Source organism: Leuciscus leuciscus, assembly GCF_965113295.1.
Source record: "Leuciscus leuciscus genome assembly, chromosome: 14".
NCBI classification, from domain to species: Eukaryota; Metazoa; Chordata; class Actinopteri; order Cypriniformes; family Leuciscidae; genus Leuciscus; species Leuciscus leuciscus.
The window spans coordinates 12,992,688-13,017,835 of NC_138738.1; the positions used below are offsets into that span (position 1 = coordinate 12,992,688).

At 37.4% G+C, this 25,148-nt stretch overlaps 2 protein-coding genes across 4 annotated transcripts in view; one reads left to right on the forward strand and one right to left on the reverse strand.

The window, feature by feature from the left end:
- Positions 1-45: 45 nt before the first annotated feature.
- chst7 (carbohydrate (N-acetylglucosamine 6-O) sulfotransferase 7) lies at positions 46-10,109 on the forward strand. Of its 2 annotated transcripts, none has more exons than XR_014197433.1 (2): positions 46-1,559; positions 9,128-10,109. XR_014197433.1 is itself a non-coding variant. In XM_082137444.1 (2 exons), exon 1 carries the CDS (start codon positions 172-174, stop codon positions 1,420-1,422), a length of 1,251 nt encoding a protein of 416 aa, XP_081993570.1. In that variant the 5' UTR covers positions 47-171; the 3' UTR covers positions 1,423-1,445; positions 9,128-10,109. The 2 variants fall into 2 exon arrangements, 1 of the variants encoding a protein (XP_081993570.1); XM_082137444.1 differs by having other exon boundaries at positions 47-1,445.
- A 909-nt stretch (positions 10,110-11,018) lies between these two features.
- slc9a7 (solute carrier family 9 member 7) overlaps positions 11,019-25,148 on the reverse strand; it is a 42,272-nt gene continuing 28,142 nt past the window's right edge. For both annotated transcript variants that reach the window (XM_082137442.1, XM_082137443.1), the window contains 4 exons: positions 23,899-23,962; positions 19,568-19,650; positions 17,431-17,536; positions 11,019-12,444 (listed from right to left, as the gene is read on the reverse strand). In XM_082137442.1, the coding sequence (XP_081993568.1) occupies positions 12,181-12,444; positions 17,431-17,536; positions 19,568-19,650; positions 23,899-23,962 (517 nt within the window). In that variant the 3' untranslated portion in view covers positions 11,019-12,180. The remainder of the gene's footprint in view (positions 12,445-17,430; positions 17,537-19,567; positions 19,651-23,898; positions 23,963-25,148) is intronic.

Consider the following 25,148-nt stretch of genomic DNA (forward strand, 5'->3'; position numbering starts at 1 on the left):
AACTCCCACTAGCCAATCCTGGCGCAGGGGGCGGGACTTTTCACATTACGGGTGAGAAAAAAAGATCCCACCCTCTAAACTTTACTGTTACTGCTGTAATCCGACAGTATTCATACAGGTAGGAGACGAGCAGTCCACTGAGATCCCCGCGTCACTCACTCCGCTGGGGCCATGAAGAGAAGGCTTCAGAAAAAATACATCATCTTGATTCTAGGATACTCCGTGGCGCTGATTTTAATTCCCTACGTGTTAGATTACCGGAGCAAATCGTCCCACATTAAAGATGGATATCAGCAACAAAAGTGTCCCGATCTGGAGAGCGCCATCGCCCTGTGGAGTAGCACCAGGACGGGCAACTCAACGGAGGTGGAGGACTATGGCAACAGGAGTCAGTCCAGGACACACATCTACCTCCACGCAACCTGGAGGACAGGTTCCTCATTTTTAGGGGAATTATTTAATCAGCACCCTGATGTGTTTTATTTATACGAGCCCATGTGGAACATGTGGCAGGCGCTTTATCCAGGAGATGCGGGCAGTTTACAAGGAGCAGTGAGAGACATGATGAACTCTCTGTTTAGATGCGATTTCTCAGTGTTAAAACTCTACGCAGGCTCGTCCAACGTGAGCACCTCGTTTATTTTCGGCTGGAAAACTAACAAGGTCATTTGCTCCGAGCCTCTCTGCAAAGCGTATAAAAAACACGAAATTGGGTTAGTTCAAGGAGACGTGTGTAGCAAATGCCAGCCCAGAGATCTCAAAGAGCTGGAGAAAGAGTGCAAAAAGTACCCCGTGATGGTCATCAAAGATGTGCGGGTTTTAGATCTAGCTGTTTTGGTTCCTCTCATGCGAGATCCCGCCATCAACCTCCAAATAGTCCAGTTGTTTCGCGACCCCAGGGCTGTGCACAATTCTCGGATGAAGTCCAAACTGGCTCTGGTGAAGGAGAGCATACAGGTGTTGAGGAGCAAGAAGCAGACCGACAAATACAAGCGCCTTCTGGTGCCTAGCAACAGGGTCCACCGAGCCGAGAACTATGTCTCCAGCGCAATGGAGTTAATATGCGACAACTGGCTCAGCGACATGTTGCTCGTTATGAACGCTCCGCAGTGGGTGAGGAGAAACTACATACAGCTGAAATACGAAGACCTGGTGCTCAGACCTGTGGACGAGCTCCAGAGGCTCTATCGGTTCTCCAACCTCACCCTTTCTCCGGCCATGGAGAAGTTCGTGATGAACATGACCCACGGACAGGGCTATTCTTCAGATAAACCCTTCCTCATATCATCCAGAGATGCCAAAGAGGCAATTTACGCCTGGAGGGAAAGGCTGAATGTGGAGCAGGTGAACCAGGTCGAAGCCTACTGCAGTGAGGTCATGAAACACCTGGGTTATCAGAAGAGGAACATGGACAAGACCTAAAACCACCTAAACATGAGTGTATGGTATGTACATGTCTAAATGTTAACAATGCACCATGATGTCAACCATTGGTTTCACCCAGAGCTTGGTGAGCTGACAGCATTATTTGGGCACTATGAAGAAACCTCAACACAAATGTAAGTGATATCAGGTCACACTGTGCATTAGTTTTTGCAGTATTATTGTTACAGATATACAGAGCGTGAAAAGAAAAGTGTTTTTTGGCGAAGACACCATAAGCATGTTTGTTTGTTTTTTGGACATGTGCCATGGTAGTACAGTACCATTACATTTCTGCAAGCACATGCTTCATGAATTTCAATGGGAACACTTTGCAATACGGTTGATTAGTTAACATTAGTTCATGTATTAACTAACATGAAATAACCTTGAGCAATACAGTTGTTACTGTATTTGTTAATGTTAGTTAATAAAAAATAAAGCTGTTCATGTTAGTTCACAGTGCATTAACTAATGTTAACAAGATTTTAATAAAGTATTAGTAAATGTTGAAATTAACATTAACAAAGATTAATAAATGCTATATAAGTGCAAGTTCATTATTAGTTCATGCTAACTAATGTGGTTAACTAATGAACCTTATTGTAAAGTGTTACCATTTCAATACCAAGATAACACTACCACTCAAAATTTTGGGGTCAGTAATTTATTTATGTATTTATTTATTTTTATTAAAAGTGACAGTAAACATTTATAATGTTACTAAAGTTTTCAATTTCAAATAAATGCTGTTTTTTATTACTATAGTTTTTATTCAAAGGATCCTGAAATTTTTTTAATCTCGTTTTCAACATTGATAATAGCACCAAATCAGCATATTAGAATGATTTCTGAAGGATCATGTGACACTGAAGACTGGAGTAATGATGCTGGAAATGCAGCTTTGCCATCACAGGAATACAGTACACTTTAAAATACATTAAAATAGAAAATGATTTATATTGTATTTTTGTATCAAATAAATGCAGCCTTGGTGAGCATAAGAGAGTTCTTAAAAAAAAAAAAAAAATCTTACAGACTCAACATGGTTCTCTACATGGTGCTGTCACCGTACATTTTTACATAAGTAGAGAGTTAATTCGCAGTTTACACTAATTATTCTGTAAATCTGATTATACATTATTAAAAAAGTACTAATGATTTTGGGCACTTTTTTTTGACCTACACCATGATAATATCATGGTACATACAGTATTAACATGTCATCTCTATGCACTTCCAGAGTATATTTTTGTAAGGGAAATGCCCTTTATTTAATATTATTACTATTGTAATTGAATTATATTTTCATGTATGTGAAATAAGGTCACTGCATGCTGTAGCCTGTTCTACTACTCTATATCAGATCAAAATGCAAAATGTGGCATCCATGATAAGAACGGGCCTATTTTCTACTGTTTTAGATTAGCACAGTTTAAAGTTGTTAAATGGATTGGTTTACATTAATCTAGCACAACTATACATTAATGCTTCCATCCGTTACATGACAAGTGTGTCAGTACCAGAATGATTATGCAACAATGTAACCAGTGTAGTTGTAAAGATGTAAATTGATTTTATTGGCAGTGTGCTGTTATGCAGTATATCTAAATGCCATGCACATATGCTGAGTGACCAGTAGCCTTATAACCAGGGTTGAAGCGCACTTTCTGGTGTCAGTTATGATCTAGCCTATACAATGAGTTCTGTCCTTTAGAGGACTTTAGGATATGAATTTTATTATGCTTAGTGACCCCTTGGGGAGACGAAACGTGATGTTTTATAAAGTTATAGATTTGAGTTTGACTATTGTTTAATGTTAATGTTTGTTTATAATATATTAACTTATAATTAATGTTGAAAATGCATGTTAATCAATATAAATGCTGTAAAAGTATTGTTCATTGTTATTTTAAATGTTAGCTAGTCTATTTCACAAACTAATGCTAACAAAATGTTAGCATTAGTTAGCTAAAGTTAGAGCTGTGCGATTAATCATTAAATGATCACGGTCTCGACTCTCGATTCAAACACACGCGGTCTTATTCCTAAACGACAACGATTTGGCCATGTTTATTAAACCTTTGACAAGTAGCATATGATCACAGCGAACATTCAAATCTTGTTGCCGCTGATTCAGAGAGAGCAGTTGTGATGTATAATAAGTTTGAAACAGCTTCACAAATAACTTTTCAACCACACAGTATCATTATTTCTGTGTTCCAATAATTTAAATTACAGAAATACTGGGATAGTAGTTTATAGTTTGGATATAAACACAGATGTCTATGGTAGCAATCAAAATAGAGTAAATCACCTTTTGAAAGTAACTTAAAGGTAGGGTAGGCAATTTCAGATAGGCTAGCAATAGCAAATCTTGATCCCACCCTCCCTTCAGAGCGTCTCCAAAGCTACGCCTCCTTCAAAACATATGAATGCGCACAGCCAGAGCGGAGTGTTTATATAACAACACATAAATCCAGGTCTAAGGACATGAACAGCTCTGAACGTCACGGGTTGCCATCTCGTAATTACGGTTGCAACATGGCGTGAACGCAACACAAGCTTGTTGTTTTGGTTCAGGAGGAACTGTAAAATGCGGCTGCTGTTCGTTTGCGCCGCTCTGTGACTGCCTGTCTACAACTCTGCATAGCCTTACGGAACGTTCCGCGCTGATGACGTGTGATGTCTGTGCAAGCAGGGTGTGCAGAGGTATGGGAATACATACGTTAACATCCTATCAATGCATTTGGACCGAATGCAGTGATTGGAAGAAAAAAATTTTGTCCTGAGACTTTGCCTACCCTACCTTTAACGCTACAGATAAAGATGGGATCAATTACATCATTACACCAGTAGGTAGCAACAAGTGACTGTTAAATGTATTTGTCATTGAATCATTAATAAAAAAATAAAATAAAATTAATTAAATAGTTTTGAAATGACTGCAGCAATTAACATTTTGTCAGAAACTCTAGTAAATTAAAGGAGACATATCATGCTTTTAAATTGTTCCTTTTTACATATAAATCATACATTTGTAGTCTATATAAAGCGGAACTGCAATGCTTGGGTCTGAATTCCTCATTATTATAGCTCCACAGGCCCCTTTTCTACCCCTTTTCTAATGTGCTTCTGAAAGCAACTCGTTTTGGTGCGGTCTCTTTAAATAATATTGAGACACTTCATACCCCGCCCCCTCTCCAGGTTGTAGCGGTGACTAGAGGTGGGCGATACTCCAAATTTCGGTATCGATCCGATACCAAGTAAATACAGGGCCAGTATCGCCGATATCAATACCGATACCAATACTTTTTCGTTTTAAAAGCATGCACTTAAACTTATGCACTTTCCTGTGCTAGAGCAGTGTGTCATGATTTATGAGGTGAATGCATCATTAATATGCTAAATCTGAATACGTTTTCATGACTACTAAATATTTTGTGATTTGTGCTCTCAACTCGCCTGTAATTATTAGTCAGTGACTTTTACAAAACTATCCTAATTATAGTAAAAGTACTATTGTACACTAGCCTACTGTTTAAAAGTTTGGGGTCTGTAAGATTTTTCATTCTCTTCTGCATTTATTTGATCAAAAATACAGTAAAAACTGTAATATTACAATTTAACATAGGCTATCTGTTTTCTATGTCATACTAAACTGTAATTTATTCAAGTGATCAAAGCTGAATTTTCGGCATCATTACTCCAGTCATGATGATAATTAATTTTAATATGCTGATTTACAGCTCAGGAAACATTTCTTATAATTATCAATGTTGAAAACAGTTTCATATTTTTTGTGGAAACCATGATGCAGAATTATTTGATGAACAAAGCTGAAAGAACAGCATATACGAAGTAGTTTTTTTTTAACAGTGAAAAACCCTTGACTGTCACTTTTGATCTTGAATGCATTGATCCTTGTTGAATAAAAATATTAATTTCATTAAAAAAATCTTACTGACGTCAACATTTTGAACCGTTATATACACTTTTGCTTTGTTTATTAAAAAAAAAAAACCCGATTGTTTCTGTCATCTAAGCAAGGCTTTGTTTCCCAAACGCACTGGTCCTGTGAGCTCAGCGAAGCACCAGCATCGAACGCTCTGTGATTGATTGGTTTCGTCTTGTATCCAGATGACTAGGAGAAAAAGTTCTAGCCTACACAATTATCCGCTAACATTCGCTTATTTTTCCACTTAGAAGCTTATTTTACGCACTGAATTGCGTGCTAAATTAATCAAAATTACTGGTAAAAAAAAAAACACACATTTGGATCGATATTTTTATGTGAGGATCGATCCTTTTCGATACCACGTCAGTATCGATATATCGATACTCAAGGATCGATCTGCCCACCTCTAGCGGTGACACTCGGTTCAACTCCACCCCGTTCGGCCATTTTTGTAGTCTGGTAGCAGAGATAGGATTATCTAGCGCACAGAAACTTTTATACACACGTTATTAACAAAATGTCAACAACGGAAGACTTGTCCAGCCAGCCTTACATGTTCGAGCCAGAGCCGGAGCGAGATGAAAATGAAGACGACGAACCTGCAGAACAACGTCTTCATATGGATGTATCGCAATGGTGTGTACTGTATTTACACATGAAACTTTGGTCTTCCGACCTTTTACCACCGTGTCGATTTATTTTGATTAATATGTCCGAGGGAGAGAGAGCAAGACAGCGTCTAGTTTGGAGACGGTGAGGTCTTGTTTACACTTTCGCCTGGCTCTGAAGAGAGAGAGTGAGCGCGCGCGCGACCGGGTCTCTCTCTCTGCTCGTTCTTTCAGTTAAACATGCTCCTGTCACAAGCGCGGCAGTTCATCTAAATTAGACGGTGTAATGAAGCGTGTGGGTTACTACATCCAACAACCGAACATTTTAACTTACCCTCTCGTAACTTCTGCATCCTTTAGCTTGGACTACAAAATTGCAGCGAGAAATAATAATGGCGGATTGCTCGAAGTGTTGGGCCGGAAGTCAATGTCCTTATTTGGCAGTTCCTCTGCAAATACTGTGACGTGATAGTTCAAAAAACGTCATAGATAACAGAAAAATCTGAACCGGTTGAAAAATATGACCAAAACAGAATATAAAGATATCAACGAAGCACCTGAAGAGAATAATTTCATCTTTTCTGTACTTCTAAACACTCCAAATATACAACAAAATGCATTTAAGGGCTAAAAAAGTGCATTTAGCATGATATGTCCCCTTTAAATGTTATTTTTAGTTGTCTATTCAGATTCGTGAGATTCGTGATCTCTATTTTAAACCAAAAATCGTGATCCTCAATTTAACCAGAATTGTGCAGCTCTAAAGGGTATAATTTCAATGAATAATTGCTGTAAAAACACTGGCATGGGCAAGAGTGTAGAACCAGTACACTATATTAAGCATTAATGATCATGAACATTAAAAAGAGACAAAAGAAGAGCCGAGTTTAGCTGAGGTCATTGATCCAGTCTGAAACCGACAGCACATGGTGCCAGTGGAGTCATACGGTTAATTCTATCCTCTTGAACTCTGCAATGTCCTGGGGTATAATAATTTGATAAGTTCCAAACAGGCCTGGATCAGCGAAATGACCCATTTCATTTGTACTCTAGTCAATACAATGGGAAAAAATGTTGGAAGTGGAGTCAGCACAACAAATTTACCATAAATATCTTCTCAGCACTGTGACCGGTAAAAATATCTGATAGCGGTACGTGACAAATCAATTAGCATTCATGCTTGAGTCTAATTTCATGGCAAGGCATGTAAACGGTGCTGAATAACAGAGCGATGGATCATGATACAGGCTGCTTTGTTATCGCTATCAGAGGCAAGTGATGGGGGCTGGTGTGACCTAACAGACTGACCACACGTGGTTGGAACAGGCTGAAATATAGGGACTGCTTTATGCTGGTTAGTCCCTGGAGCTGAGCCTCACCAGCTCAATCTGTGACTTAGACATGTTGGCACCAGACATACATCACTGACCAGGACAGACCTATGTCTCTTGGTATCAGAGTTCATCACAGGCTTATTTTCAAAAATGACTTATATGGCATATTTATTTTTATGTTTTTGATTGCTTTTGGTTTAACTTTACTGTTTGGGCATGCCCATGCATTTCATCTATATAAAAGAAACAATACAAAAAATATATTAATTTTATAATTAAAGGGTGAGTTCGCCCCCCCCCAAAAAAAAATTCCTGTCATTAACTACTCACCCTCATGTCGTTCCAAATGTTCACCGTAAGACTTTCGTTCATCTTCGGAACACACATTTTTATTTTAATGTAATAAAATATATTACTAGGCCTACTTATAATTCAGGGTTTCCACGTATCCTGGAAAACGACTTCTTTCCATTCCTGGAAAACATGGAAAATTAGATCAAATGAAAAATGTCCTAGAAATTTATTTTAACAATGTTCTTTCCCTTAAGTTTATCACTCCCTGAAACAATTAGAATCCGGCAATCCGCTCAATACCGCTCAAATCGCCAGAGTTTTGTTGAGTGCACCAGAATTCTGCATGTTCGCGAAAACGAGATTCACTGTACAGTGTAGTCAGCATCATTGATTATAATGGGAGTTTTCACAAGAATGCAGAGCTCCGTGAGCTAGTGCTGAACTGAAGTGATCGACAGGTTCAGTGATTATAAAGGAAGTGCTCTTTGTTTGCTATCTGTTTATAACCAATTAGCAATTTGAAAGTTTTATTTTTCATGCTGCTAAGTACACACTGCAAAATTTTGGGAGTTACAACCATATTTAAATATGACTGAATACAAAATTGTGTTGATTGGCACAGTGATAAACAAATAGCAACAGATGGGACAATAAAGTCTGACGTGTCAGAATTAATCTGCATTAACTAGTGTAAATGCAGATTAATAGCCCTGCCATTTGTTCTATTACATGTAATGCATTTCTTTTCATAATTTTTTTTTTTATTTGATTAAGCAATGTTTACTTAAAAATTTAAAAAGTATTTAGAGGCTACATGCTAATGTTTTAATTTATTTACTTATAATTATTATTAGCATTAATAATTCACTGACTTTATTTAATATTTTTTATTTTGAAATATTTAAACAAAATATTTGTATTTATTTTTTGCTATGGTATTGAAATTGAAAACGAGAAGCAGTTGTCGTAATGCATAATTAAGAGCTCATATTAAAAAACTGATTTTATAGTTAAGTCATGGCCATAAACTGCACATATTTTAAAGACTTACTGTATGGTTATGGAGAGAGTTATTACTTTATTTCCGCCGAAGTGAAATTGAAAATGTCCTGGAAAATGATCGCTGAAAAAAAGTGGGAAGCCTGGTAATGATCTGTCTTGGAGGGAGGTTAATAAAAACACCAAAAGAAACAACAACAAAAAACGATTAATATATTAGATAATCTAATATTAGATCATTTAATCATTAGATCATTACATTATTAACAATATGTAATTATTCTATTAGTAATGTATAATTTTCATTTCCAGTAAGAATAGGCCTATAGGAACACGCTGTTTTGAATTTAAACTGTCACGCTAAATATCTGTGACAAATTCTAGCGGTGTCAGAAATAAAGTGTCTTAAACTTTGTTGACATTCCACACAGAATCAGTGTTTTTAGTAAATGTCCCAATATCCCCTGTCCACAATAACACAGCTCAAGCTACTATGTTTTTCTCTACTCTAGGATCCTGATGTGCTGTAGGAACAGGACAGAAGGGGAACAGCCAGATATGAAGCTACACCAGTTGGAACTGACAGAGCTGAGGAGAAACACCCCGAGATCTCCTTCGCAGTGCCATCATGGAGCAGAAGAGTTTGATGAGAGACACTTACAAACCCACCGATCTCAAATGGTAGTGACAAGAATCATGTAGGAAAAAGACTAACGATAACAGTGGGGAAACCCGTTCAAAATGAAACGGCTACCAAAGGCTCAGTCCCGGTTGTGTCCTGACAGCCAGATTTCATCCGCAATAATCCCTGCCCAATCCCCAGCAGCCCATAATCAGCCACACGAGACAGGCGCTTGGGTCGTTGCACATGCACTAGGCCTGGAGACAGATCCGACAGACCGTTGAGTGTTCTCAGTTCATTGGGTGGATTTCATTATAAAACATTCCAAGGAATTTTTGCATTCATCAACCACATATGAAAAGGGATTATGTGTCATAGACACTCCAATATCTCTGGTACCACCCAAAGAAAACTGTGAAGCACAGTACAATTCAGTGAGCTGAAGAGCTAGAGAAAAGGATGTAGAAAGAGTTTTCCCAAAGGAAATTCTGACTTCTCTACAACAAACTCATAGCATTCCCACTGGTGTGAAATTTCCCCCTGGAGATCACCAGTTTGTTCTTTTTGTATGAAGTCTGCACCGGGCTGTTAGACTATGTATAAAGAGGATAGGATTGCAATTTAAATAGTTAAATGGGCGGGACGTCTAATCGAAAACTAAAACACACAATCATGCTTTGAGGATACAGGTATTATTGTGCTCTAATACAAATGCTTGTACTGGTCAAGAACATTGACGGTATTATCATTTTGTTAACGTTGTTTTGTCACCTTTTAAACAACATTTACTCTAAAGCTATGTGAACCATAATGAATAAATGAACAAATCTCTTATTTATTAATAAAACTTGTACATACATTTTTGTAGTAAACACTAGTTTTCTTGTTTTATTATTATTTAATGACATAAAAAATAAATCAAATACCTTATTTAGGTATTGCTACTGAAGCCCACTTTAATATATTGGCTATTTTCATACATGTACAATTGTTAAACTACAATGTACACCACAGTTTTGTTGCATTATTTGACAGGCTGAGTGCATCTTTATGTATAATAATAATAATAATAATATTTGGAATGTATATGGGGGGAAAATAGCAATTTGGTGTTTCACATCACAGACATAAAAATGGCAGCTTATGGATTTTGTTGTTGTTTGTTTGTTTATATGGCATATATTGACATGCAGAACAGCAAGTAAAAGATGAATGCTACAGGAGGGAGTTACATAGCCTGAAGGTACATACAAGTCCACCAATAATACGGTGCGGACAAAAGCTACCAGACATGTTGGGAAAGTCATTCAGAAGAGGAGTGATTTCATAACCCGCGTGTTGCAGGATTGCATGTGAATTCAGTCTTTTGCTACAGCCGGTTTAAGGTTCTCCACCTCAAACTGCGATTGCCACGAAGCCCATGAGGCTCATTTTCCAGCCGAAACTCCACAGAAATAGTGCAAATCTCCTTAAATTCACATTTAGGTTCTGATCAGGTGTTGAATTCGATTTTGTTGCCCGGTGATGCGTTTCCTCACACAGCTCAAACAGCCCTGTTAAAAGCAAACGACGGACAGTGCTGACAATTGAGGCAGCTGTAAAGGTTACTTCATGGAAAGAGTGCAAGGTTAGTTTATGATGTTGAATATAAATTGGAATGAATGATAACATTTCAAACATCTGCAAGTTAGTTATTAACTAAATGCTTAGACTTTAGACTTGCATTCATTAACAAGAATTCATTTCTAGACACGGAGGACTGAAGAAATGCACGTTGGCGGTTGATGGCAAGGGGTCATCCGTTTACTGTGTGAACAGACATACAGCTGATCAATCTCATGCCAAACATTCCAGATTCCACCGACTGCCTTTTAGCAGCAACTCATACATAAATGGAAAGCTCCACCAAGAAGTACATTCTAACACGAGGCGCAATATTAACCCCACACACGTGAACTCTGATACTGATAAGTCTCCTTGATGACATCATCCTTCATCACATACTTTCTGGCTGAGAGTGTGTGCAAGTGGTTAATATTCTAATATAATATAGCAATACATGCAAGGACTGCAGCTAAAGTGCATGGCCCATACACTCTGGTTGCATCCAGCGGTTTAAAAAAAAAAACTCCCACGTCTGTGCAGAACAACATTCATATAAACAACGACCAGCACGTCAACCTGACATTCATACAACCAAGATATTGAAGGAAATGTAAAATCCAACTGTCTAAAGTTGAATGTTCCAAGGTTCCCGTATGCAGTCATGAGATAAACATGCACTCATGTCAAACAATGTTGCTATTGTGTTCGAAAGCTTTCACGAACACTACTGCCATGTATGGCCTGGAGTATTTACAAACTGACTCATTTTCCTGATGGTGGAGGTGAGCATTTAAATGCAAAAGATTATCGTCTAATGTAATACTGGCTGTTTATACGTAAAAACTGACTTCCCTTCAAGAAAAATTGGCTCAGTCATATATGTCAATCTTATTTCCAGTTTGTGGCAGCATTGCTAACAGAAAACAAAGAATTAATGACTTAAAATGTTAATATGGCAGGCAGTGATCGTATGAAAGTGAATGTTAAGGGCAGCAGAGACCAGTCCATTATCATATAAAACAGCAAGAAGAACATTTAGTATCCAAAGCCGTTCGAAATGCATTCTTAACAGCAGTTTTATATTTTTTTTCCTCCTACAAGTCACATTTTCATGAGACCCTGAATCGAAGTCTGTCATATCTTCAATTACGCCGCCTCCATTCTGGTAAATAATCCCGAGGCACAAACCCTCCTGCTCTCCATCTTTCTGTTTCCTTGATTTTTCAGACCCACTGCATGAGATATTTGGAGGGGTCATGAATGGTCAGATGGAGTTATGTGCAAGAAAAGTTAAGGTATGAAGCACGGGGAGGCGTGGTTTAATGTTTGGGGGCGGGGTCAAGCGTGGTCCTCGATGGGGAAGACTAAACGTGTGCCACGGCTCAAGAGCTCATGTTCACGTGTGTCCAGTTCTCGCTCCAGAGCGTCTTCCGATGTGCTGTCGCTGCGTTTGCCGTTCACGCCCCAGCTCCCGGCCGATCCTTCGGGGCCAGAGGATGACGAAGCTCCGTTGGCCGTGATGGCCGTGTCACCGTAGGTCAGCGCCAGGTCTCCTTCGTTCAGGATGAGGTCTGAGTCACTGTCTCGCAGCGGCTCGTGGTTCTGAGGAGCACAGTGACAAGTCGGACATGAAGGGAGGAGGACGGGATGCTTGAGGTCCACACACACACACACTCACACACACTATTCAAGCACAACACAAAGGTTCATGAGGGACACTGTGGAGATACAAGAAGACAGGATAAAAAGAGAAATAGACTTAGATGTCCTTATGCAAGAGAAAAATCACACACTTACCTGTGTTTAATGCAGCCTTCAAGTTCAGCTGGAAATACCATACATTTATAGTATGTATATGAATGACCAACCAAGTCAATTTAGAAGTAGAAAAATCAATATTTGCTACAGCACTATTGAATGCTTGATTCTGACTCGGTTAATGTGTTGACGGCATGAGCTAAGCAACGCAACCACATTTCCAGGATAAACATTAGAAAAATGTCCTAAAAAATTAAATAAAAAAATGCTTGCCATTTAAAAAAATATCTTCATTAAAAACAATGTAGGTTTAAATATTTTTTTTAAATATCTTGATTTTTTTTTTTTAAGTCACAATTGGCTTAATGAAAATTAAATCATTACTTATAAGACAATGCATAAATGATTTAAAGTCCCCCTGTAGTGAAAATCAAGTTTTTAATGTTTATATGTCTGTTTTTTTTTTGTTTTGTTTTATGCTTTAAGACACACCATGTGCCAAAGCATAAGTCAACATCATTGCTGAGTATTTACTCCCTAAAACTGCAGTGATCAAAAACGTGGTTTGAAATCGCTGGCGTTTCTTACGTCACAAACTACCTTGTAACCAATCACATCAACGCGTTCATATTTTGTTTTTTCGTTTGAACACGTGCCATCACAACAATAAACAACTCAAATGTAGGAGCTTCCCAGATGGACTTGAAGGCAGCATAAGCAAAGATAGTAAAATCACCAAATTTACACATCATCATTCACGTTATGCACATGTAACAAACATTCTGCAAGAAAACCATCTCCCACAGTTTAAAGACTTGCCATGCACAGATCACTGGGTTCAATGGTACTTCATACAGTCACTGGGTTCTACTGAAGGGGGTTGTCACCAAAGCACAATCATACCAGGGGATTACTCTGTGTGCCAACAGATCAAACAAACTAAACTCTGTTATGCAACAGTTAGCTTCACATATAGCTGCTGTTTAAATCCTTTGAGAAGGATCTAAATAATGCCTGTTCCTTGTTAATGGTTTGGGTTGGTGTGATTTAGTCAATGAAGATCGCCTGTTTAAGTTCTCACAAAAAAAAAGAAAGAAAGAAAGAACTAGACCTGTGCTCAGTGGATCAGCAGAGTTAAGGAAAGTCCTTATCATCTCTTATTGCATGGCTCTCAGGGAAGATTCTTTCTGATTGGTCAATTTTGGCATTCTGCAAACAATTTCTTTTTTGTATAATGACCGCTAAACTGGATAATTAATATTTGTCCCATGCAATATATATATATATATATAATTTTTAATTTTTTTACCGTTTTGATTTTGTCGTCTTATGGAATATTTTTAGTGGCAAAGCAAAAATAAGTTGGCCATAATGTGTCCTGATATGTACATTATTAGCTGTGGGTAGGTTTGTTTTGCTTTAATGGCTGATTTAACTGTACAATATTCCTCTTATAACACGGCTACTTTGCAAATACATAAATGAATAACAAAATATATGATATTGCTTGAAAAAAATATCTCTTTCTTTTAGTCAATTGTTGCATGGGACAAATATTATCCAGTTTAGCGGTGCATATTTTCCGGCAATGACTTACTGACTCATTATCCCATACTTAAACCTCCATAAATGACCGATTATCATTAAGAGAACTGTTCTGCCTGATTTCCCTTTAGTAATATAAAAACAAGTTCAACACAAAAGATCTTTAAACAAAGAAGTAATTTCAAGCCTGTTCTTCACTTTTGACGCAAAATACAAACCAGTTTTAACTAGACTAGAGGAACTAAAACGCAGGTGGAGGAAGTGAATATGAAAATGAAAGCTTTGTTTTCAAACAAGACAGCAGAACAGAGAGGGAAAGTCAGTGTGAAATGAGAGGATGATGATAATAAAAAATATAGTGTTTTAGGAGGGCCTAGAGAACAATCAAAACAAGAAAAAAGAGGAATCGAAATGTATATAGACAGACACACTGGTGTTTTTAGATGGCCTGACCCAGTTCAACAGGATGTACTTGACTTAAACAGTATGACTCATGCACTGAGGAGAACCATCATCATTATAGGTCTGAAAACAGATAAGTCATTGCTGGTATTCACAGCGTACCATGCGCTGCAGCTATGAGGGGCATAATTGTGTTACGAGGGAGAGAGGTGGGCGATCAAGCAGTTCTGCAGGACATTTAGCTCATTGTGACCCAACAGCACAAAGTATAAGACGTTTGTGAGCTCAGCTAAGCAGCCTGAGCTACAGTATGAGCATTGTGATGAATAGGGGAATTTGCAGGAGTGAATGGGGCTGTGACCACTGTGAATAACTGTGTTCTCCATGCTTGGGATACTGGAAAGCTTCTCGGGCTCACCATCATCAGAGTGGCATCATGAAAGGCTCTTTTGTGACCGGGCACACACTGAATGAGTCTTCCTTAGGGTCTGTGTCCAGTCTAAAAGCTTTTGTGCGTCTGTCTGTCTTTCTCTCTTTTCTTTTCAAACGGGGTTTCACAGAGCAACAACATTGGAAAGCAAGCTATGGAAACCAAGGCGTGCTGCTGAGGAACTCTTTCTGAAAAAGCTACTTCTCCAGAAACATGCCAAAGTGCAGTGTGAGGTGATGACCAATTTAATGGCAGATAATGGGCCGTTTTGAGAATATTGGCATTGGGTTAATTCCAAAATGTATCAGTTTGAATCTACCTAGTCAATGGATAATGTATGTTTTGTTTTCACATAATTTGAATTAAGAGTAAATTAAGTAAAAAAATTTATCAAATTACAGTAATATTGTGAAAAATGACAACTTTTTACATTTTAAAATGACATTTATTCCTGTAATGGCAAAGTTGAGTGTGTCAGCATATTAGAATGATTTTTGAAGGATCATGTGATGGTAATGGCTGCTGAACATTCAGCTTTGCAGTCCAGGCAGACTAATTGTAAAATATTTTTTTGCAGCTTAGATCATTTCTATGAGGTGTCCAGAACGACATACTAAAAGTCCTAAGAAATCCTAGTTGAGGAAATATGTTAAATTCTCATCAATCCGAGATGTGTGCCAATAAGGCCAGGCAACAATACACCCCAATGGGGCTATTTTTTTCCTTTACTCCTATCAAAATGAAACTTTACACAATTAAAGTACCCATCGATATACCTCCAGTCTTTGTGCTAAGCTAGGCTAGCGGTGGGTGCGTCAGACAGTTACGGCACGAGCGGAGATGAAAATGGTATGTATGGACTTATCTAACTCTGGGGGATACGGTGAATAAGCTAAAGTCCCAAAAAGTCAGCGTGTTCCTTTAACATATTTCCTCAACTAGGATTTCTTAGGACTTTTAGTATGTTGCTCTGGACACCTCATAGAAATGATCTATGCTGAAAAAAATTATTTTACAATTAGTTCTATTTTTGGCTCCAAAATTTTTTACTTTGCCTGGACTAAATCACAGGAATACAGTTCATTTTAAAATATATTTATATGTAAAACATTATTTTAAATTGTAATATTTTGTTGTATATTTGTTCAAATAAATGCTGCCTTGAGCATAAGACTTTTCAAAACTGAAATAACACAGAATAGAATAAAAAAACTAAATTAAATTTGAAAAAAAATTAAATAGATGGATAAAAAAAAAGCTGACTACTGTATACATACGTGTGTGTGCGTGCGTGCATATATTATATATATATATATATATATTTTTTTTTTTTTTAATATTATATTATATTATATATATATATATATATATATATATATATATATATATATATATATATATATATATATATATATATATACACACACACACACATACGTACAGTACAGGCCAAAAGTTTGGAAACATTACTATTTTTAATGTTTTTGAAAGAAGTTTCCTCTGTTCATCAAGTCTGCATTTATTTGATCAAAAATACAGATTTTTTTTTTCATATTGTGATATATTATTACAATTTAAAATAACTGGTTTTCAATTTATTATACTTTAAATTATCATTTATTTCTGTGATGCAAAGCTGAATTTTCAGGATCATTACTCCAGTCTTCAGTGTCACATGTGACAGCCAGTCTATCACATGATCCTTTAGAATCATTCTAATATTCTGATTTATTATGAGTGTTGGAAACAGTTCTGCTTCCTAATATATTTGATGAATAAAAGGTTAAAAAGAACTGCATTTATTAAAAAAAAAAAAAAAAAATTCTAATAATATAAATCTTCTTTACTATCACTTTTTATCAATTTAATACATCCTTGCTGAATAAAAGTATTGATTTATTTCAAAAAAAGAAAGAAAAAAAATTACTGACCAGTAGTGTATATTGTTGTTACAAAAGATTTATATTTTTAAAACACTTTTTACTTTTTATTCATCAAAGTATCCTAAAAAAGTATCACAGGTTATGAAAAAAATATTAAGCAGCAGAACTGTTTCCAACTTTGATAATGAATCATCATATTAGAATGATTTCTAAAGGATCATTGTGATAGACGAGTAATGATCCTGAAAGTTCAGCTTTGCATCACAGAAATAAATGATAATTTAAAGTATAATAAATTGAAAACCAATTATTTTAAATTGTAATAATATATCACAATATAAAAAAAAAATTCTGTACTTTTGATCAAATAAATGCAGGCTTGATGAGCAAAAGAAACTTCTTTCAAAAACATTAGAAATAGTAATGTTTCCAAACTTTTGGCCTGTACTCTGTGTGTGTGTGTGTGTGTGTGTGTGTGTGTGTGTGTGTGTGTGTGTGTGTGTGTGTGTGTGTGTATATATCAGATTGACTGATTCAATAACTGTGTGTGCTGTGCGTATGTGGTTTTACCTCATATGCCTGGGGGCTGGTCAGACATCGAGCCAGTGGACCGCAGCAGGCCGGCAGGGTGGTGGTCAGAGGGGGGCCGCTATGGGTTAGGATAGGCTTCAGGTAACTGTACTCGGGTTAAGGGGGAAAAAAAATCAGCTGAGGGTGTCAATGGCAGTGTGAACCACGATTCTGTACTGTCACGTGAGGCTACTGGACTCTGATTTTAACTTGTAAGACTAGTCTTGGCGGTTTATGCAACCGGCAAGATCTGCGCGCTAGCACAGGTTAAAATCTCACACTACACACTATAATAGTATTATAGCACCTAACTTAATAAAACAGGTTGTGTGACTATGAGGAATGATAACTTCAAAATGTACATCCGTATGCAAAGTTAGAGGGACTTGATTTACATATATCTCTTTAGCTACTGTCCCATGCCAGTGATTTCCCCTCTGCATGCCAATGTTGGCACACGTGCCATGGGTTGCCAAGCCACAGTTTTATTCACTTTCATTGAACACAAAAGAGTAGCTTAGACAATAATTTTGTGATCCTTAAAAAAAAAAAAAAGAAAAAAAAAAGGAAAGTTTGCACACTGGGTTTGAACTTTATGAGGATGAGTAAATAATTTACTCGTCTTAATAGTTAATAGTTAATTCATACACGCAATGATCAATAATGACTGCAAGACTGTTACTTCTGACATTCGTCCAAGTCAAAGATTTCAAAACAACCAACCAATTTAAAAATAGCATTGCTTATAACAGAAGCTTTTATATTAAGCATGGCAGCAGCGAGCACTCATCTCAGAACAGATATGACTGAGCCTAAGCATCATAATAATGGAGTAAACAGATCATCATCCCCTTAAATAGTTCACTCAGATTCTAGCGCGCATAGATCTAAGCAGGACAGCTAGTACGCATTTGGCAGCAATACTGAGTTTTTTGACAGACGAGGATAAAAATAGAGAAGGCGGTGGTAAAGTGTCGATGGCTTGAAACCAAGAACACTCTGTGATGGATTTGGAAGTGTTTAATATCTTTGAAGGGGAGGCTGGATGTTCCCTACAGGGCTAGAGAGGGGTTGCCAGGTAAAGACTGAAAAAGATCTCTGTAGGATGTTCAATAGCGTGGTCTGGTACTCAAAGAGAAATAAAAGAGGCTACTGGCCAATTCAATAACACTGGCCTTTTGGAAAGCACACAAACACACTTTACTTCACTCCCAAGGGCCTGTGAAAAAGGAACTGAATGTTGTTAGGTAGGTCGCTGTGATAATAACAACACACACGTAAGGTCAAATGCTTGGCTGTGGGAGCACAGAAAATCGCAAGCTAAGACTCCTAATAAACATCTGACATAAGCTCTGAGGAACTGTGAGTCACCACATGTGGAGCTGCTAGCCACAGCTGTGCAGGAAGCGGATTGAGAAGTAAGGGTGAAAATGTGTGTGTGCTGCTTTCACCTTTAAGCATTATTTCTAGCAACTGATGTAAATAAAACCCTGTTCTTTTGCTATTTTGCTCCTTTCACCACCCACGACCCTCTTACTGAAAAGGTACAGCTACAGAAAACCACTCAGCACGAAATAACTGCAGTGGACGGGCCCTAATGATAGCTCAAGAATCATCGATTGTGTCATTCAGGACTTAAAGACTTTGTGAAAATGGACAGTGAAGTGAAAATGCAGTCATTTCATTTGACTTTCCATGCAAAAAAAAACAAACAAAGTACGTAATGACATTTCCAGCGGCTCATATTTTTGGAGCGGCAGTTGCGCAAATGAGGTTGAGGCCAGTCGGTCTGGGGCTTTAGAGGCTCAGTTAAGGCCTCGGAGGAACTCCATCTCTGATCAAAACAGCTATCCTATGAAATCTTGCAATCTGCCTCACTCTGCATTTATATTCATCCAGATCCGCTTTAGCGAGTTTCATCGACAAGTGTCTCTTTTGTTTGTTGTCTATGGAGCACATGTTTTTTTGCTAGTCATTTGCATGGAGCCAAAGTAATCTCACTGGATAAGCTCACGGAAGAACAGAGAATAGAACGGGAAAAGCAAGAAGTAATGCTCAGCCGTGCTTGAGTTCTTAATGACAGGAGCACAAAAGTGTGTAAGTGTGTGTTGTTGTGAATGGCATGCTGAAAGGATACTTGTGGTCAAAAGTATACCAAAGTCTAAAGAGCCAGGCGCTCTCCTGCTTGGTCTTGCTCTGCCCTTCTGCCTGGGTTCCATCCTGAGGAGAAAGAGGAAGCAATTCTCATTTGTATAATGTAGGGAAGGGTTTGGAAACCTTATAATATACTATATCATAAGTAAATATTCAGAGAAGCACTAAATTAAGATAAGTCAGAGTACAATTCATCATTGATGCAGGCAAAAATAATAATTGAATTGATGTTACAAAAACTGACTTTAGAAGTCAATATATATTTAGCCTACAGCAAACAGCAATCCAGGCTGCAATCATGTCCGAGGTAGAAATAGAGGCTGTTCAAATATTGAAGATATTTGGGAGTAAATCAAGGTTTAGAAAGATGACACTTTAAATGTGAGCTCAAAAGTCTGCCTTTTAGGTAATACAGGCTTAAAAGTGCAGTGTGTATTTTCTGTGCCCACAAAAAAAGGCAAAAATATATTTTTCCATCTACTTACAAGTCACTTTTTACAAGTCCGGTATTACAAATTACAAACTGACTCCATTTACATCTAATTTGCTGTCATTATACGGTTTTATAGATAAAGATAAAGTCAACCGATGTGGACGAACAAGAGAATGCAGTCCCATGTAATTTAATTATTTCACTACTGGTAATATAATACCAAATAGAAAAATTCAGCAGATTTTTGAAAGGGTGGAATGAAGTCTGATACTTAACCAGTTATCCTAAACTAACAGTTAACACACTCCATATTCATCAATTGACCCGGTAAATGTAGTGAAATCTTAAGTCTCGCCCTGTTCAACTGGGCGATGAATAGGACGAGTCTTTTTATCCAAGTTCACCTAACCTTGAGTTCAGCTTCAACTTTAGCTTCATTGCACTTAAAGAGATTACAGCTTTCACAAACAAGCTCAGAGTAACACTACACCGCAACCTACCCTAAGCTTGCCTTCCTTTAGTGTTAATACTATAGTGAGGACCACTGTTAATAAGATTAGATGTGTGACAAAGACCACAAGTGTACAAAGTGTACCACAACAAAAGAAAAAAGTATGTTTGCTCATTAGGGTTGTCATGATACCCAAACATTTAATAGTTGATCCCAGTACAAATAAAGCTGCACAATTTTCACGTCAAAGCAAAAACTAACTAATAAGCTCCCGAACACACTACTTTGCTTAAAGTTTGATATTAACAAATATTAACAAATTAAATTAACAAAAATGGCATGCATGTAGGAATAAAGACAAAAATTGAGAGCAGTAAGTTCCTCTTTTCAGCACTGTTGTTTGATTAATATGATCTAATTTGTATTAACTCTGCGAGACTCCATGCACAGATCTTGATTTAGAAACAAACCAGGGGCTGGGTTTGAAACATTCTTAAGAATAAAATCCTTATTATTTTCTTGCTTTCTATATTTATAGTTAGCCTATATAAAGTTTATTATTTTGTAATATATACAAAATTGTAGTCCTGAAAATAAAATAAATACATAAATGCATTCATAAAACCTCTTAAAGTAAGGATAGCCTCACACTTTTTTTTACATTACAAAGGGTACGGCGTTAAATGAATTTACTGGGCTGTTTCAAATATTAAGCATTATAGCATTGCAGTACAAGTTACGTAGAAAATGTTTTACTTCTATTATATTTTACTTTTTTAATCTAGCATACTTGTAACATAGTTGTTTCAGATGTTTGTGTTGTCAAAAGGAAAGAGAGAGACAATGGTTAGTCACTCTCAAACCACTTACCATATCCTGCTTAGGCAATATACAGAAACACATGTATGTCTGTTTAACAGCTTACTAAAAACAGCTCACTAAAAATAACTTATGGTGAAAAACAAAAAGGTTCTCTCCCCTGAGTTAATTTATTTTATTCTTATGAAAAGCAGCGTGTAGGGAACATTCCTACAAACTACTTCTTATTTTTGTCTTAAAGGGATAGTTCACCCAAAAACATTTTTTCCTCTCAACAATTAATTCAACCTCATCTTTTATGTTCCACAGAGTAAAGAAAGTCATACAGGTTTAGAATGACTTGAGGGTGAGAAAATGATTGGCCCAGATTGTTAGTTCTACCTGTTTACATTTACCATCCCACTATGTTTTTCAGTAAGTGTGTTTGATCGCTCACGGTCAGTCGCAAGCACAAGTACTCTTCAAAGAGCATGTCAACTCTTTGACTACTGATACTTCACAAAGGCTACTATTGCTATCTTTATTATTTCAGCATCAACTTTGTACCACAGTACCAGTACTTTTGACATCCTCAGTATTCATATTACTAGTGCGTGCAGTCTTCTAAATGAGTGTGTCCTTGTTCTTTTGCAGAAGCAAAGATGATTGGCTTCTACTGATCTGATTTGTCTCATTGTCCTATAATGGAACCAGTTTAAACCAGGATGAACAGAGGAGAAATGTCATTAGTTTCTAATGTGTCCACTCCTAATTAGCTTTGCCATTCTAATTTGAGTAACAATACATTATATAAAAAGCAACTTGTGTCTCTACATTGCTACATGAATTTGCACTTCTTAAAAATTACCCCAGGGTTTCAAACACGACACGGGCTGCAGTGCTGACGCACAATGCCAACAGCTAAGAGGCTTCAAGATTGTTTGCAACTTTACATGGCCCCTTTTGAAGGGGTTCACAATCTTTATCTTTATAAGGATCGTTGCACATTTTTAACGGCAGAAACCCGGAAGAATGAATTTAAATGTGGTTTTGGGGTAGCTATATACACTCACCTAAAGGATTATTAGGAACACCATACTAATACTGTGTTTGACCCCCTTTCGCCTTCAGAACTGCCTTAATTCTACGTGGCATTGATTCAACAAGGTGCTGAAAGCATTCTTTAGAAATGTTGGCCCATATTGATAGGATAGCATCTTGCAGTTGATGGAGATTTGTGGGATGCACATCCAGGGCACGAAACTCCCGTTCCACCACATCCCAAAGATGCTCTATTGGGTTGAGATCTGGTGACTGTGGGGGCCATTTTAGTACAGTGAACTCATTGTCATGTTCAAGAAACCAATTTGAAATGATTCAAGCTTTGTGACATGGTGCATTATCCTGCTGGAAGTAGCCATCAGAGGATGGGTACATGGTGGTCATAAAGGGATGGACATGGTCAGAAACCATGCTCAGGTAGGCCGTGGCATTTAAGCGATGCCCAATTGGCACTAAGGGGCCTAAAGTGTGCCAAGAAAACATCCCCCACACCATTACACCACCACCACCACCAGCCTGCACAGTGGTAACAAGCCATGATGGATCCATGTTCTCATTCTGTTTACGCCAAATTCTGACTCTACCATCTGAATGTCTCAACAGAAATCAAGACTCATCAGACCAGGCAACATTTTTCCAGTCTTCAACTGTCCAATTTTGGTGAGCTCGTGCAAATTGTAGCCTCTTTTTCCTATTTGTAGTGGAGATGAGTGGTACCCGGTGGGGTCTTCTGCTGTTGTAGCCCATCCGCCTCAAGGTTGTGCGTGTTGTGGCTTCACAAATGCTTTGCTGCATACCTCGGTTGTAACGAGTGGTTATTTCAGTCAAAGTTGCTCTTCTATCAGCTTGAATCAGTCGGCCCATTCTCCTCTGACCTCTAGCATCAACAAGGCATTTTCGCCTACAGGACTGCCGCATACTGGATGTTTTTCCCTTTTCACACCATTCTTTGTAAACCCTAGAAATGGTTGTGCGTGAAAATCCCAGTAACTGAGCAGATTGTGAAATACTCAGACCGGCCCGTCTGGCACCAACAACCATGCCACGCTCAAAATTGCTTAAATCACCTCTCTTTCCCATTCTGACATTCAGTTTGGAGTTCAGGAGATTGTCTTGACCAGGACCACAGCCCTAAATGCATTGAAGCAACTGCCATGTGATTGGTTGATTAGATAATTGCATTAATGAGAAACTGAACAGGTGTTCCTAATAATCCTTTAGGTGAGTGTATATATATGAGGTTTCACATTAAAGCACAAAAGGAACAGTATGACGTCAGTGGCGGCAATTCAGAATGAGTTTCTCATTTTGCAAAAGAAATGCAAGTGAGATTTGTCAGTGTAAAACCACAGAACTAGGGTGTTCTGGTGGTTTTTAAGGAGTTGCCAGGTTCTTCCTTCAATATACATGGAAGTCTATGAAACATTATAAGACTGTTAATGTTTAAAAAGCTAATTATTGCACAATTTAAAGCATCACTCATGTCCATTGCAAAAGTTTAATACTTAAAACATAATGATGGAAAAAGCTTCATTGGCAGGCAGGAGGACAGAAACATTTTGAAACTTACTCCCTGAAGGACCTGGAAGCTGTCCCCACATGGCTGAAGATCCTGATCGGGGTCCACCCCAACTCTGAAAGAGACAGAAACTGAATGTCAGTCTGTGTGTGCACGTCTGTGACAGCATTTAACCCATAGTGCAAAATGCAGCCACATTTGCGTTGTGACCTTTTAGCAAAGCCCACAACGAGCAGCAGCACGATGAAAAGACGAAAGATGCAAAAGACTCAAGCAGAGAGATATTGATCATGTTATGATCTTATTTCACACAACACATCTACAGCAGCAAGGCAAGGTTTACACTGAGAAGTAGTTACAGAAATGGTCTACAGACAATTCCACTCATTTGTTCTCTTCAGTTGGTCACAGGCTTAAACTTCTAAGACAGAGTTTTTAATATAATCTAATTAAGATAAAACTACCACTAAATAGCAAGTAAAAAAAAAAAAGGGATGGCCAAAATGTCGGTACCATATCGTTTACCGTCTGATATTAGAAATATTTTTGTTTATCAGAATCAATACACGCGATATATTAAATTGTGCATGCTCATTTCACCTATTTTTACATTTAGATTACTTTGCCATCATCTTAATTTCACTTAATCTAAATACTAATTTACTAGCACTGTTAAATATAATCTGAAAATACATATAACATTGTGATGCCTAAATACACTAAATACAAATTGAGTCCCTCAATTTATTTTATTTTTTCAGGTTTTATTTGTATTTTTTTAGTCAGAGTATAGAATTTTAATATCGACCTTTCATTGTTTTTTTTTGTTTTTGTTTTTTTACTTTTCATTTAAGTTGAAGTATTTAAATGACTAAAAGTTAAATAAAAATAGATTAAAGTTAAAAAGAAATTACTAAAATTGAACATTTAAAAATAAAAGCTTCAAAATATTAAGAAATACTATAATAGTATATAAATAATACTAAAATAACACTGATTGATTGGTTATTGGCCATAACATGATAATAATTATTGGCTTATCGCTATCAGCCAGAATTTGAATATCAGCGCATCCCTAAAATAACTATGGGTTGTTTGCGGTCTATGTCGGTCAGAATGTTTTTTCTGTGTTAGTGGATGGTTCCTGGCCAGAATGAGCAGCAAACCTGACCAGACTTCTGTCTGTAGTGGGGACCAAACTTGTGTGAACAGCCAGACATTCACTTGACTGGCTGAAATACGAGGAGAGCCCAGCAGACCTTTAGAGCTCAGAGGGTGAGATTCTGCTAAGATAAGTGACA